The sequence below is a fragment of the Oncorhynchus masou genome, chromosome 19 (assembly GCF_036934945.1).
Source record: "Oncorhynchus masou masou isolate Uvic2021 chromosome 19, UVic_Omas_1.1, whole genome shotgun sequence".
NCBI lineage: Eukaryota > Metazoa > Chordata > Actinopteri > Salmoniformes > Salmonidae > Oncorhynchus > Oncorhynchus masou.
Genome location: NC_088230.1, coordinates 25,519,452 through 25,535,178, shown reverse-complemented (window position 1 = coordinate 25,535,178; position 15,727 = coordinate 25,519,452). Strand labels below are relative to the sequence as shown.

Here is a 15,727-nt window from a genome sequence, read left to right as displayed (position 1 = left end):
AATGTCTTTCACAGCTCTTCCACACAGTCGGTCTGCAACGGTGTCTGTAAAAGTGTCCTTTCCAAGGCAGAGAAAGAGAAACAGGACTGTCATTCTGACAGGGTGCACGGAGAGCTTAAACTCTGTGTGTTCCCATAGAAAAGCCCCTCTGCCACTGGGCTGTCCACTGTCGGTGACCAAGTCAAGGGGAAAGACGGAACACTGTGGGGCTACTGTGAGCTAAAGCTCAGTCATGCACGGCAGATTCAGGGGGATTTAGGTGGCTCGTCTGCCAGCAATAAAAGACTGAAACAGGATACTTGGGGAGATTAATTACCTAGATAGGCCACGATAATGCCATTTAAATGGGAAAGTAATTAAAGTGCACCTTCCATGAAAATTATTCATTGCTGACGGATTGGGTGACAGACAAATCAGGAGGCATTTACAGAAAGCAACAGGTTAAGTGCCAGAGAGCTTGTGCTTCGGGGAGACCACCGCTGTCTTATTGCAGCTGTTGAATCGGACTGCTTTGCCCAGCTCTCATCAAATTACTGCATGTGGAGGGGCAGAGCAAAAAAAGAGAGAAAAGAATGGGCTCCCAGGTAACGTAAAACCACAGACAAACGCTAGAAAGGAGTATCCGCTTAAGTAGAAAATGACACCGGCTCGGGTGGTGGAAGTCAGTGTGGAATCCTCCGAATCAATCAATCCATTCTGTTTAAGGCCACCATGACAGATTAGGAATCAATCAATGGGCCTTATTGTTCCCAAAAGTGTTACTCTCACCAATGCATTCAGCAATATCCATTTTGTGGTGATGAAGTGTGGATAAAGTGACCGTATAGATTACCGCTGGAGAACCTGAGAGTATCGGCTTGTATGGTTGCCCTAGAAGTCCAAATACTTCACACTCCCAACATTTATCTAACTCATTTCACTGTGTTAAGGGAGACTGATTATCCAATCATTACACTAATACTTTTATGTTGCTGTACACCTTCATACAAATGACTGACATCAGACAGTCAAGTAGTCCTGACAATACTAGCAGGCCAACAACTTTGTTGAAAGGGGGATATTTGTTTCTCACGCAAAGCCAGAGCAGAGAGGCTTTTCAGATCAAAGTGAAATGCTTAACTTACATTCATGCGTGTTAGAATGCATATTTCCCTGGGTGAATTGGTAGCAAAGGGAATAGCTTGTTCTTCCCTTTGAATGTTTAAATAGGTTTGTTCATGAGGGCACTCCAATCTCCTTTATAGTACAAATGAAGTTAATCAAACAATAGTCCTGAAGGAGATTCTCTCAAAATAAACAAATAAGCAATTGTTTTATCTGAATCCATTCATCTATAACAATTTATTAAAGAAAGTCTTCCTATATTTTCCATACACTTCACCTCAACAGTTCCACCATGAAAGATGATGTCATAAAGAATAAAAGACAACCCCAATCTTCATCTAGGTATAAATAATACATGTTGCTTAGTTACAGTATATCCCAGTCCCACTCTGACTCACGCATGCTAGAGGGCTCTGAACACAAACAGCATTGCTCAGCGATAGTAGAAGTTTCTTTCTGATTGCTGCTCCTGGCTAATATGAGCAGTCAGCATTCAAATCATTTCCCACAGCTTTTCCCTTTCTCTCTTTATGATATTGTTTATGCCTCTTGCTGCTCGTACCTCAACATCATCATCTGTGGCTTAGTGTCCCGCCACCACAACACTCCTATAGCCATTCCACTTAACCAATTCCAATCTTATTTCTACCTTGTTCTCCAGTGAATTTTCTGTCTGAGATGTGCACACACACTCTGTTGAATAAATATGAATGGTTATTCCATGAAAGGTTCCCACTCACTGGCTCCTGCCAGAACAGAAGGCCTTGTTTACAAGTGTGGCGGCATGAAAGCAGCCGGAGCACGGAGGACCTTCGAGGATGGCTCTGTAGAGTTGTCCAGCAACAATAGAGCCCTGATTGAAATGCACTCTCTGTCTAGCTAGCCTAACTTTCCACGAAAAGAAAAACTCCACATCATCAAGACGTGATGACAAATTTCTATTCATTCACCTGTGGAGGAGGTGGTGAGGACTCGAGGGGGGGGTCGGATAGAAATCAAGATGATAAACTTGCACTGCGTCTCCAACAGTAGCTATTTAAACACTGAGATGAGAGGTAATTAGGTTTTACTTGGAACAATAAGCACTCAGCACCTTGTACAGTTCCTCAGCTCCACGGCTGCAGCCTGCCTCATCACAGCCTCACTCCACACACTTCCTTTGGTATAATTAGGGGAGGTGTGAATTCCTCATCAGATGGATCACCATCTGCATTCGAGCAGCACTGCGGAGCATTCCTTCCCCCAGTCAGTCCCTCTATTCCTCTCCTCCAGCTCCCTCTCCTCTCCTCTGCACAGGCTGATTATCATGCAGGAGAAGAGAGAGGCACCACCCGCTAGAGGGTTTCTCCTCTCCCTCCTCTCTTTAAGACCTTTTCTGAACCACAGCTCGCTTTCTCTCTCTCTCGCTTTCTCTCTCTCGCTTTCTCTCTCTCGCTCTCTCTCCCCCCATCCCCTTCCCCAGGAAAGGTTAATCAATTCTGGATGATGAGCCGTAAAGGGTTTAATAATGCAGTCATTCTTTAACGATGTGGCCATGCATGCTTGCTCGGAAAGGGGCCATTGTTTTAGGAAGCGCCGACGTTCCAATTACAAAGCGCTGGAGCGTTCCCTAACGGCTCCGGGAAGAGCAGCCGGACACAGTGAGGGGCCAGTGCTAAGAGCTGAGCAGGACGGGGTTAATGTCTGGCCTTCTACGTGCACAACAACACTCGGATTCTTCCTGCTCTCTCACATGAAGATCTCACTAACAATATGTGTTTGCCCATCATCAAACTGAAGCCAAACAATCTCTTATATCCATAATGTTGAAATCAGTCATCATGTATCTAGGCTATAGGTTAATATAACATATATCAACACATCTCATTACAGTAAATAGTGGAGTGCATCTTAAACAAGGTTTGCTTCAAATAGTAGCCTACATAGCTTCAAATAGTAGCCTACATAGCTTCAAATAGTAGCCTACATAGCTTCAAATAGCAGCCTACATAGCTTCAAATAGTCGCCTACATAGCTTCAAATAGTAGCCTACATAGCTTCAAATAGTAGCCTACATAGCTTCAAATAGTAGCCTACATAGCTTCAAATTCCTTCCTCATCAAAATGCGTCACTTTATTTCCTTCCATTTATGACGGCTAAATATTCCTCAGGGTGAGCAGAGTAATTGTCTGTTGTCAACATGTAATTATAAGAGGCTTTGAGAGAGCCATGTGTTAATTGTTTTCCCTGTGTTTTCCTGCAGGTCTCCCTCCTTGCAGTGTCCATGTGTCCTTGGCAAGGCAACCACCAGCACCATCCAGCGTGTGTCTCTGTCATCAACTGTGTCACAGAACATACATCATTCCCTACAGTTTATCCCAAATGTATTCTGCTGCCTGGCAGCAATTACCATCCTATTCCACCCATTTCTCTCTCTGTAACCTTCTGGCAATTTAAGAATGGAGGTTGTAGCCATATTCGTTTCTCTACTTTGTTTATTTGATCTTTTCATTTCTCAATACATGCCAAATGTGGTACAATTTTCTATAGTGCAATCAAACGTTGCAGAATGTAACAGATACTGTATGAAGCTTAATCTTAATAGGAGAGTATCATAGCACCATAGGACATGGCTGGATGTGCAGGGCTAACCCAATTCTTTCAGCAAAGAATTCAAAGACTTGCAGCTCTTCTCCATTCATGTATAAGGTTGGGTAGGGGTGATACTAAACCCCAAAAGAAAACATCACTTTCCTCATTTCAGTTAGCCAGTAATCTGAAAGGTGCCTCAAAGTAAAACTTAAACGTATACCACAATAGCCTATTGAGTGCCCCACATGAGTCCCAGAATGCTCGTACAAATGTAGGATCTTAATTTGATCACCCTGTTGCAGGAGAACTTTTAAACATTTAAAACTGTTAGTGTATTCGAGGTTTAAAAATGCTTCTGAAGTTTGTAATTTCCACTTTTAAATGTCGGACTTCAGAAAAATGGATCGGCCTCTACAAAAATGTCCATTAATTACAATGCACATAATAATTCACATTTCCTGTTGGTGAAGGGTTATTTTCCTGCTGTAGAAAAGTGACTCAAATTAAAGATTCTACATCTGTAGATACTGGTAAGCAACATGGTTATGATGATAATATTCCCCATACCCTCTTTATATGCCACAATGGCTATGCAATCCTCTTTTTTGAAATGATTAAACCATGCAATCTACTTGCCGTGAAGCCGCTCAACATTTATATTACATTCATTCATCTAACAGACTCCCATCCAGAGCGATCCAAAGGAGCAATCAGGGTCAACACCCTGCTCAAGGGCACGTGGACAGTTCTCCCATAAGGTCAAAAACAGGGACCTGTGCAGTCCTCTTTCAATAACACTAGTTAGTGGGTCCTTTTTACACCAACTGGATTGCATGGATGCTTGAGCATGATAGACAAATCTTGTTTGGTGGATCCATAAAAAGAATGAACAAATAAAAAGACCTAGTGCAGCCTTGAGTTGGAGTGTGTCACCCCAAAGAATACAGCATTTTAATTATGGTAGGTTCCCAGGGGCGTTTAGCGACACACACTGTTTCCTATGGTAAAACTGGCAGCAAGCCTTGCTACATGAATAATGTTTGCCACCATAGCTCTGACGCACACTTTAAATTAATCTGGGGAATATGCAAACTGTACATGTTGTGGATAATATCAGCCTATGATCATTAAAGCCAAAGTTGAATGCTTAAGGTACTTAAGGTGCATGTTCTCAATTGAGCTTCACTAATGACTTCAGTGCAAAATACCCATATAATTCTGTCAGAATGTGCTGAGACTAAAGAGCAAACTTTTAACATTATATTGTATCCTAAAATGGCCATATTTGACTCACTTGTCCTGAACATCTAGAAGACCAAAAAATGCTGCATACGTACATTAATTACATTTCTTTGTAACGCAATCATGAAAGCAATTCCAGCTCACGCCAGCCCTCATCAGCCCACACCAGCCCACAGCAGCCCTCACCAGCCCACACCAGCCCTCACCAGCCCTCATCAGCCCACACCAGCCCACAGCAGCCCTCACCAGCCCACACCAGCCCTCACCAGCCCTCACCAGCCCACACCAGCCCTCACCAGCCCTCACGAGCCCTCACCAGCCCACACCAGCCCTCACCAGCCCACACCAGCCCACACCAGCCCTCACCAGCCCTCACCAGCCCTCACCAGCCCTAACCAGCCCACACCAGCCCACACCAGCCCTCACCAGCCCACACCAGCCCTCACAAGCCCACACCAGCCCTCACCAGCCCTCACCAGCCCACACCAGCCCACACCAGCCCTCACCAGCCCTCACCAGCCCACACCAGCCCACACCAGCCCTCACCAGCCCACACCAGCCCTCACCAGCCCACACCAGCCCACACCAGCCCACAGCAGAGGAATATTGAAGTTCCCCAGCACTTCTACTTTCTCTCAGTGTTCTAGGCAATTAAACTGAACTGAATACTGTAACTCTATGAGCCTACCTGCTTGACTGGTGGCAACGCTGACTGCGGCAAAAAGCCTCTGGGTGCGGCTGAGGTCAGAGACCCCGTTGACGGCCTCCACCTCAAAGGTGTAGTTGGCGTGGGCCAGTAGGTCCACCACATTTACGTAGGTGTCCACTAATTCCGCCTGCTGGGGGGAGTATCCCACGTTCCCCCCGCATGGCACGCACTCCTCGGGCTCCCAGCTGCAGCGCCGGCACATAATCCTGTAGGTGACGTCGTTGCGACCGCCCATGTCAGCCGGCGGGCTCCACTCCAGGCTGACGGTGGTCTGGTTGATGTTGTAAACCAGGTTCTGTGGTGCCGAGGGAGGTCCTGTCAGGGCAGGAGGGAAGACAATGAGAGGAGGGAGAGGAGGAAAGGCGGGATACGATTTAATGAGGAAGAGGAGGGAGAGTTAAATAACAGAGTGCCAGGGAAGGAAAGTGACAGCCAACCATATGTGTGCACTGACTGGATCTGTGGTTCACCGTTCTGTTCTGTTCCCTCAGACTGAATGCCACGGGACATGCCAGCTCTAAGCCTGACACATAATTATGACAGAACTCAGATCTAAAAAGAAAAACTAGTGCAGGTCGTCAGAGGAAGTTAAATACAAGTAAGGTCAACGTAGAGGAGGTGCTGAAATAGAAATAACCCATGGAGACCATTATAATGCAAAATGACTGCATTACTACCACTCTGATATGATGCTGTGCATGCTAAATATGAATGTTAATCGTTAGCCACTGGTCGTGTGCCCAACGTCATTTGTTTTCTCACATTTAAGTGGTGTTTTCATTGTTCATCAGCAACAATTATGAATTATTCATGTCTGAAGTATTCAACATTGTAATGTCAAGTGTGCAACAGTATTTACTTTTGAGTGTGATTATCCTTTTATAGAGATTTGACCTATTTAAAGGTGTGAATGGCTCATGCCAGGACAAGGTAGACCCTTTTTGGATGCCCGCTCTCTTCATTCGATGGTCATGCATCCACAATTCACAAATCAGTGTTTACATTAAAACATGGAATAGGCCTATATGAAAAGTGTAAGATATGTAGGAATATCCCATTTTGAAATTTTTAAGATGTCATTACATTGTATAATTATTCATCCTCAACGGAGGATCAAAGGGAGGCCTAAAGGGGCATTATTAGCTCTCCCTCAGTCCTCCCCAAAATATAATTATCCCATGGTGAGACAAAGCGTTTCCTTTCCAATGAATTGCAGAGACACTAAACATATACATTTGAGTAAAATAGGCAGACAGACAAGTCTGACTCACCACAGAATTTACAAGTGAAATTTAATCTCACAACAGCCTCACAACAGCCTATAGAATAACAATCCGTACCAGAAAGTCTCCAAACTGCACTACACAAACCATTGCCCTCTGAACAGGGGGTGTAATGGCAAAGAATGACATTCCTCTCATAAAAACAATGATTTACAAATTGCTGCTTTTATCATTCAAATTCCAGCCCTTGTTTTTATGACCCAGATGTTTACATACTGTACACTTGAAATTGAGTGCTCGTTTTATAGCCCCCTTAATGCACCATACAGATGTAGGATCTTAATCATACACAGTTTGCTACAACAGGAAAATAGTCCTGCAGCAACAGCAAATGTGTATTATAATTACTGGACATTTTGTTGTAGGGGTTGACACATTTTCTGTTAGGGCAAATAAAGTCTGACGATTGAAAGTGGAAATTAGAAACTTTAGAAGCCTTTTTAAACTTTGAATACCTACATCTGTACATTATGATTTGTAATCTTTGTTCATGAGCATTTTTAAAAAACATCTAAAATTCTAAATGACTCCATTTTCATCAGAACGGTTCATCCAGTGAACCCTCGCAAGGAGCTTCTCAACCCATTTAATGAGACAGACGTATTTACAAACAGGTAATAGGTATGCTTAGAGCGAAAACTACAATCGTCTGTATCAAAAATACTGCACATTCTGTTATTTTAGTCATTCCTCCCAGAGGGAGAAGATGGTGAGACTCGGGGCTCTGGAGATGAAAGAGACACCTGTGGCAGGTGAAGAGGAGTGGCGGCGTGACTCTAGCGTGCACCAAGGCACAACTTCAGCACTGTCGCCGACACTCAACCTGCGTCCTTAAGAATCTTCAGGTACAAAGAGCGAGAGTCACACAAACAAACACACACACACACACGTCTCTGGGGTATGTTGGTATTGCATTACAATGATCACGGTTACCAACAGATAATAGCTAGTTTTACTCAGCCACTCTCATTGGGTCTCAAGTGACAAAGACCAGGGCAGTGATTTCAGAGATAACAGCTAGAGGAGGATATTGAAATAGAATTTGAGTGGCCTGTGTTTTGGTCTTGGTCTTGTTTTTGCAGACATGCAATACGGTGCAAGCTTCCCCTCTTTGTCATTGGCTAGACATAGTGCTTCCTGTTCACTGGGTTGGCTTGGTTCCCTGCCTCGACACAGTCCTCTCCAAGCCACTGTAGGGTGAGGTGACACCGTTCTCCCGCCTCACCTGCAGCTCGGAGGCGCGACACATCCCGAGCGTCCACCGTCTGTCTGCTGATCCTGGTAGCTCAAGGGCTTGCTGCTCTCGCCTCTCTGTCTCTTTATGTTTCCCTCTCACCCCCCTTCCAGGTGAAGTTTAATTTCCCTCTCTCACCCCCTCCTACCAGTAAAGTTTCATTTCCCTCTCTCACCCCCTACTCCCGGTGAAGTTTCCTTTCCCTCTCTCACCCCCTCCTCCCGGTGAAGTTTCATTTCCCTCTTACACCCCCTCCTCCAGGTGAAGTTTAATTTCCCTCTTACACCCCCTCCTCCTGGTGAAGTTTCCTTTCCCTCTCTCACCCCCTCCTCCAGGTGAAGTTTAATTTCCCTCTTACACCCCCTTCTCCAGGTGAAGTTTCCTTTCCCTCTCTCACCCCCTCCTCCCGGTGAAGTTTAATTTCCCTCTTACACCCCCTTCTCCTGGTGAAGTTTCCTTTCCCTCTCTCACCCCCTCCTCCCGGTGAAGTTTCATTTCCCTCTTACACCCCCTTCACCTGGTGAAGTTTCCTTTCCCTCTCTCACCCCCTCCTCCCGGTGAAGTTTCCTTTCCCTCTCTCACCCCCTTCTCCTGGTGAAGTTTCCTTTCCCTCTCTCACCCCCTCCTCCAGGTGAAGTTTAATTTCCCTCTTACACCCCCTTCTCCAGGTGAAGTTTCCTTTCCCTCTCTCACCCCCTCCTCCCGGTGAAGTTTAATTTCCCTCTTACACCCCCTTCTCCTGGTGAAGTTTCATTTCCCTCTTACACCCCCTCCTCCTGGTGAAGTTTCCTTTCCCTCTCTCACCCCCTCCTCCAGGTGAAGTTTCATTTCCCTCTTACACCCCCTTCTCCAGGTGAAGTTTCCTTTCCCTCTCTCACCCCCTCCTCCCGGTGAAGTTTCATTTCCCTCTTACACCCCCTTCACCTGGTGAAGTTTCCTTTCCCTCTCTCACCCCCTCCTCCAGGTGAAGTTTAATTTCCCTCTTACACCCCCTTCTCCTGGTGAAGTTTCCTTTCCCTCTCTCACCCCCTCCTCCCGGTGAAGTTTCATTTCCCTCTTACACCCCCTTCTCCAGGTGAAGTTTCCTTTCCCTCTCTCACCCCCTCCTCCCGGTGAAGTTTCCTTTCCCTCTCTCACCCCCTTCTCCTGGTGAAGTTTCCTTTCCCTCTCTCACCCCCTCCTCCCGGTGAAGTTTCATTTCCCTCTTACACCCCCTTCTCCTGGTGAAGTTTCCTTTCCCTCTCTCACCCCCTCCTCCCGGTGAAGTTTCATTTCCCTCTTACACCCCCTTCTCCTGGTGAAGTTTCCTTTCCCTCTCTCACCCCCTCCTCCCGGTGAAGTTTCCTTTCCCTCTCTCACCCCCTTCTCCTGGTGAAGTTTCCTTTCCCTCTCTCACCCCCTCCTCCAGGTGAAGTTTAATTTCCCTCTTACACCCCCTTCTCCAGGTGAAGTTTCCTTTCCCTCTCTCACCCCCTCCTCCCGGTGAAGTTTAATTTCCCTCTTACACCCCCTTCTCCTGGTGAAGTTTCATTTCCCTCTTACACCCCCTCCTCCTGGTGAAGTTTCTTTTCCCTCTCTCACCCCCTCCTCCAGGTGAAGTTTAATTTCCCTCTTACACCCCCTTCTCCAGGTGAAGTTTCCTTTCCCTCTCTCACCCCCTCCTCCCGGTGAAGTTTAATTTCCCTCTTACACCCCCTTCTCCTGGTGAAGTTTCCTTTCCCTCTCTCACCCCCTCCTCCAGGTGAAGTTTAATTTCCCTCTTACACCCCCTTCTCCTGGTGAAGTTTCCTTTCCCTCTCTTACCCCCTCCTCCCGGTGAAGTTTCATTTCCCTCTTACACCCCCTTCTCCAGGTGAAGTTTCCTTTCCCTCTCTCACCCCCTCCTCCCGGTGAAGTTTAATTTCCCTCTTACACCCCCTTCTCCTGGTGAAGTTTCATTTCCCTCTTACACCCCCTCCTCCTGGTGAAGTTTCCTTTCCCTCTCTCACCCCCTCCTCCAGGTGAAGTTTAATTTCCCTCTTACACCCCCTTCTCCAGGTGAAGTTTCCTTTCCCTCTCTCACCCCCTCCTCCCGGTGAAGTTTAATTTCCCTCTCTCACCCCCTCCTCCAGGTGAAGTTTAATTTCCCTCTTACACCCCCTTCTCCTGGTGAAGTTTCCTTTCCCTCTCTTACCCCCTCCTCCCGGTGAAGTTTCATTTCCCTCTTACACCCCCTTCTCCAGGTGAAGTTTCCTTTCCCTCTCTCACCCCTCCTCCCGGTGAAGTTTCCTTTCCTCTCTCACCCCCTTCTCCTGGTGAAGTTTAATTTCCCTCTCTCACCCCCTCCTCCCGGTGAAGTTTAATTTCCCTCTTACACCCCCTTCTCCTGGTGAAGTTTCCTTTCCCTCTCTCACCCCCTCCTCCCGGTGAAGTTTCATTTCCCTCTTACACCCCCTCCTCCTGGTGAAGTTTCCTTTCCCTCTCTCACCCCCTCCTCCCGGTGAAGTTTCATTTCCCTCTCTCACACCCTCCTCCTGGTGAAGTTTCCTTTCCCTCTCTCACCCCCTCCTCCAGGTGAAGTTTAATTTCCCTCTTACACCCCCTTCTCCTGGTGAAGTTTCCTTTCCCTCTCTCACCCCCTCCTCCCGGTGAAGTTTCATTTCCCTCTTACACCCCCTTCTCCAGGTGAAGTTTCCTTTCCCTCTCTCACCCCCTCCTCCCGGTGAAGTTTCCTTTCCCTCTCTCCCCCCCTTCTCCTGGTGAAGTTTCCTTTCCCTCTCTCACCCCCTCCTCCCGGTGAAGTTTAATTTCCCTCTTACACCCCCTTCTCCTGGTGAAGTTTCCTTTCCCTCTCTCACCCCTCCTCCCGGTGAAGTTTCCTTTCCCTCTCTCACCCCCTTCTCCTGGTGAAGTTTCCTTTCCCTCTCTCACCCCTCCTCCCGGTGAAGTTTAATTTCCCTCTTACACCCCCTTCTCCTGGTGAAGTTTCCTTTCCCTCTCTCACCCCCTCCTCCCGGTGAAGTTTCATTTTCCTCTTACACCCCCTCCTCCTGGTGAAGTTTCCTTTCCCTCTCTCACCCCCTCCTCCCGGTGAAGTTTCATTTCCCTCTCTCACCCCCTCCTCCTGGTGAAGTTTCCTTTCCCTCTTACACCCTCTCCTCCTGGTGAAGTTTCCTTTCCCTCTCTCACCCCCTCCTCCTGGTGAAGTTTCATTTCCCTCTTACACCCCCTCCTCCTGGTGAAGTTTCCTTTCCCTCTCTCACCCCCTCCTCCTGGTGAAGTTTCATTTCCCTCTCTCACCCCCTCCTCCAGGTGAAGTTTCCTTTCCCTCTCTCACCCCCTCCTCCCGGCGAAGTTTCATTTCCCTCTTACACCCCCTCCTCCAGGTGAAGTTTCCTTTCCCTCTCTCACCCCCTCCTCCTGGTGAAGTTTCATTTCCCTCTCTCACCCCCTCCTCCAGGTGAAGTTTCCTTTCCCTCTCTCACCCCTCCTCCCGGTGAAGTTTCATTTCCCTCTCTCACCCCCTCCTCCAGGTGAAGTTTCCTTTCCCTCTCTCACACCCTCCTCCCGGTGAAGTTTCATTTCCCTCTCTCACCCCCTCCTCCAGGTGAAGTTTCCTTTCCCTCTCTCACCCCCTCCTCCCGGTGAAGTTTCATTTCCCTCTCTCACCCCCTCCTCCTGGTGAAGTTTCCTTTCCCTCTCTCACCCCCTCCTCGCGGTGAAGTTTCATTTCACGGATTGGCCTTCCATAGCCCTCACAGTCTGAGATGTCTCAGTCACATGCTAGCTTCTTCCTTCCAACACGGCATTGTGTTGTGTGCGCATATGTGTGTGTCAGCACGCACGTACGTGTGTGTGTGCGTGCGTGTGAGTGTGTGCATGTGTGTCCTGCCACCTCCTTCTCATAGCGTAATGCAGCTATTTCTCCAGAGACAGGGTGAACCTGTGATATTGCTGATGAATAACCGCCTCTGACAGCACGTTCTCACTCCCCCAAAGTGTCAACAGAATCTAATGGACGTTTCTCAACTGAATTATATTGCATAAATCAAGATGGCTGACTATTTTGGTTAATAGCAGTTAGTTGATAATTAGGTCATCTTCCTGAGCCTGTCGCTTGTCTGTTTAGAGTTGAGTTAGTCAGAGGGCTTAGGAGAAAAGAATCCTGTGCTTATCTGGTGTGAGAGAAAGCTGCGCTGGGAGAGAGAAGTGCTCCAGTCTGTCTCAGCCCTCCACTGCCCTACAGATGTACAATCTTAATTTGATCACCCTGTTGCGGGAAATGTAAAACTTTGGAGTTTAAAAAAGACTTCTGAAGGTTGTAATTTTCATTTAGAAATGTCAGACTTGATTTGACCTGAAATAAAATGTATCAACCCCTACAAAAATTATAATCCACATAATAATTAACATTTCCTGTCGCTGCAAAATGATTTCCCTGCTTTAGCAAACTGTCTCAAATTAAAATCATACATCTGTATTAGCTCACTAATTGGAGGGATGGAAGGAGAAAGGGGAGGCTGGTATTCAAATCAGCCAAGCAGTAATCCTTAATCTACAAACACGTGTCATGACCTTTGACCTGGGTGGTTAAAACTTGGCTGAGTGAAGCCATGCAGAAGAGAGGGAGGCTGTGATAGGAGGAGAGGAGTGGGGATCTTACATTTCACTGACACCCGAACACCCCCTAGCAACTACAGGCAGGAATCAGAATGGACTCTGTTTATTTCTCTCTGTTTCTCTCTGTTTCTCTCACTCCCTTTCCCTCTGCCTCTGTGAGATGTCAACTTGTTGAGGTGGCAAATTTGAGTGGGACGGGGGGCGAGAGGAGCTGGGGGGAAGGAATGGGGAGATGGGGAAGAGGGGCTGGAGGGGGGAAGGGGGAGATGGGGGAGAGGGGCTGGATTGGGGTGAGATGGCTGATCACAACTTCCCTTTTCAGATGCTACTACCACCAGCACTATTCACAGCTGTCACATGATTGATGCCCACTCTCCAACCAGTCAACAGCTTCAAGTCTTTGCCCCAGCTTCTGCTTGGAAAAATGTTTGCAGCATTCCTGCAGTGTCACCCGCATACAGTTCTCATTATCTCTTGGCTTTGCATAAAAATGGAGTAAGCAAATATTGTAAAAAGATTATCATACAATGTTTTTTTCCCTTCTCTCCCAACATGCAATATTTGCAACAATTATAATGCAAAATATATTGTTTGACTAGTGTCCTAATTTTTGTTCTGCGTGGCTTTTTGCCTCTTGCAGTGAATTACCTCCCGTGATGTTGCATCTTTATATTCCCCTTCGTCCAATCTTCATCTTAGATGTCTAATCCATCTGCTGCAGAGATCTATCTGTTTGTGCAGAGCCTAACATAAGGGAGGTTTACAAGCGCCCATTTCAAAATATGTCAATCAAGCTGTTTGCTCAAGCAATGTAAATTCGCTTTCGTTTACTATTGTACCCCAGACCATACAAGACCCCACAAAGAAAATGTCCACGAACATTGATGTGGTCACGATAACTTCATCCAGCAATAATTTACATATGCAGGCATAAAATAATTGTTAACCTTCTCTATTGGTTGAATGGGAAGAATTAAACTTTACTTAATATTGTTAATTTTGAATAGAATGAATATTTTTCTATGTTGTATAAACCTAGACATAGTGAATCTGTGAAATAGAGAGCTCAATCTCCTGTTTCTTTCACAGTGATTCTTCACAGCGGAACAGGCAGAGTGCATCGACAAATAACAAACCAGATGTGTTCTTCTCTTGGTCAATGTAAGAGGGATTTGCGGAGCAGTAAAGTGAGTCTTTTCATAAGAGCCACAGGACGGCCCTGGTCGAGAGTGGTTACCGTGGAAATGTGGGCTTTTTTTCTACCAGTTTTTGATTGGAGAAGGTAAGGGGTGGGAAGGGATAGGTACCAGGCAACAATTAGGTCAAATTGCATTCAGTGTGTCCTGTCCTTGTTTCAAGTCAATGACTGTATTAAGACTGGCTAGAACAAACACAGGAAGAGCTCAACAGAGAGAGAGAGACCATCCTGATTCCTGCCTGTAGTTGCTCGGGAATGGTTGGGGGGCAGTGAAATGAGAGAGAGAGAGAGAGAGAGAGAGAGAGAGAGAGAGAGAGAGAGAGAGAGAGAGAGAGAGAGAGAGAGAGACACTGGAATAACTCACTAATGATAAATCAGCCTGTCAGACTTACAGAAGAAGTCCACTTTTCCACCTCACCTTATTGTACCACCCTGCCCACGCTACTGTTCCTTTAAATGAAGACTAATTTCATTGTCCCCCTATCTCTCCCCATTCTCTCTCTCTCTCTCGCTCCCTCTCCTTCTCCCTCTTCCTCTCCCTCTTCCTCTCCCTCCACATCTACATCTACCTCTCTTTCTCTATCTGTCCCCCTCTTCTCCCTCTCTCTCTCAATCTCTGTGTAGACTGTCATTGGTTTGAGGGGGGGGGGTGTAAAAATACCCCTTGGCTCTCCTGAATCAACCTGTTTGGGAGCAACAGGAGTGGATTTGGGAGCAAATGAGCCCCGCCCTGTAAAATGAATCCCCTGGCCTGTGTAAACAAGTCATCAATGCTTGTCACATAATTGCCACATTGGCCAGGACAAATGGAGACACAGGGTGCTGCCAGGGCTACTGCTGCTGACTGTAATTGCAATCTTTTAGATGGGAAATGGCAAATTAGCTACCAGCTAGGGGGGGGGGGACAGGACAGACACCCAGGCCCATTAACATCATTCTAAAGACATATTGGGAAGCTTAAGCAGGGCTCTGGTATGGACTCTGGAGTGTGTTTTCACCAGACTTCTCCAGATGAAACATTCTCAGGGTGGTCAGTAGGGATCTGGAAGGGGTGCGAGATTGTTTGTACGTGTGCGAGGATGTGTTAATGGGGGCATAAATACAGACTCTACTACAGGTCCTTCCTTCATTTACTTAGCAACACTCCAGTACTTACTTGTGCAGGCCACAGAGGGTGGGTCTGAGTGCGCCCGGTAGTAGCCGTCCTCACAGTCGCAGCGCCACAAGCCCTCCCGGTCATTGTAGCTGTGTGCTGGGCAGCGCGAACACTGCAGGTCCTGGGACGAGGACTTGTAGAACCCACGGCCACATGCTATGACCAGGAGAAGAGAAGGAGAGAGAGAGAGAGAGAGAGAGAGAGAGAGAGAGAGAGAGAGAGAGAGAGAGAGAGAGAGAGAGAGAGAGAGAATACTTTGGTTCACACTTGAATTCCCATAAAAGAGAAAGGGCATGATGGAACAGAGCATTACACTTGTGCTCACATCATAGAACAGCTGGTGTTTGGATCAACCTGCCCCTCTGGCATCATCAACAAGCTTAACAAACTCTACTTAAAAACACATCACAAATATCACCATGGCAAAGCCTGCACTGCATGAGGAAAAATCACTGCTTATTAACCAGAGGAAAAATCTGGCTATATTTGGTGCATTTTTTATCCTTTAGTCTTTAAGTTACTCTGTGTCCAAATCAATAAGGACTTAAATATGGTCCAATCACACACACACAGTCGTGAAGAGGGGGTGACATCGCTTCTTCCCCTTCAGGAGGTTAAAAAGGTTTGGCA

At 46.8% G+C, this 15,727-nt stretch overlaps 1 protein-coding gene across 3 annotated transcripts in view; it reads right to left on the bottom strand.

Moving 5' to 3' along the window:
* Positions 1-15,727, bottom strand: part of LOC135506060 (ephrin type-A receptor 7-like) — a 77,329-nt gene that overhangs the window by 41,028 nt on the left and 20,574 nt on the right. For all 3 annotated transcript variants that reach the window (XM_064925439.1, XM_064925437.1, XM_064925438.1), the window contains exons 4-5: positions 15,098-15,253; positions 5,607-5,942 (exon numbers count right to left, since the gene is read on the bottom strand). In XM_064925439.1, the coding sequence (XP_064781511.1) occupies positions 5,607-5,942; positions 15,098-15,253 (492 nt within the window). The remainder of the gene's footprint in view (positions 1-5,606; positions 5,943-15,097; positions 15,254-15,727) is intronic.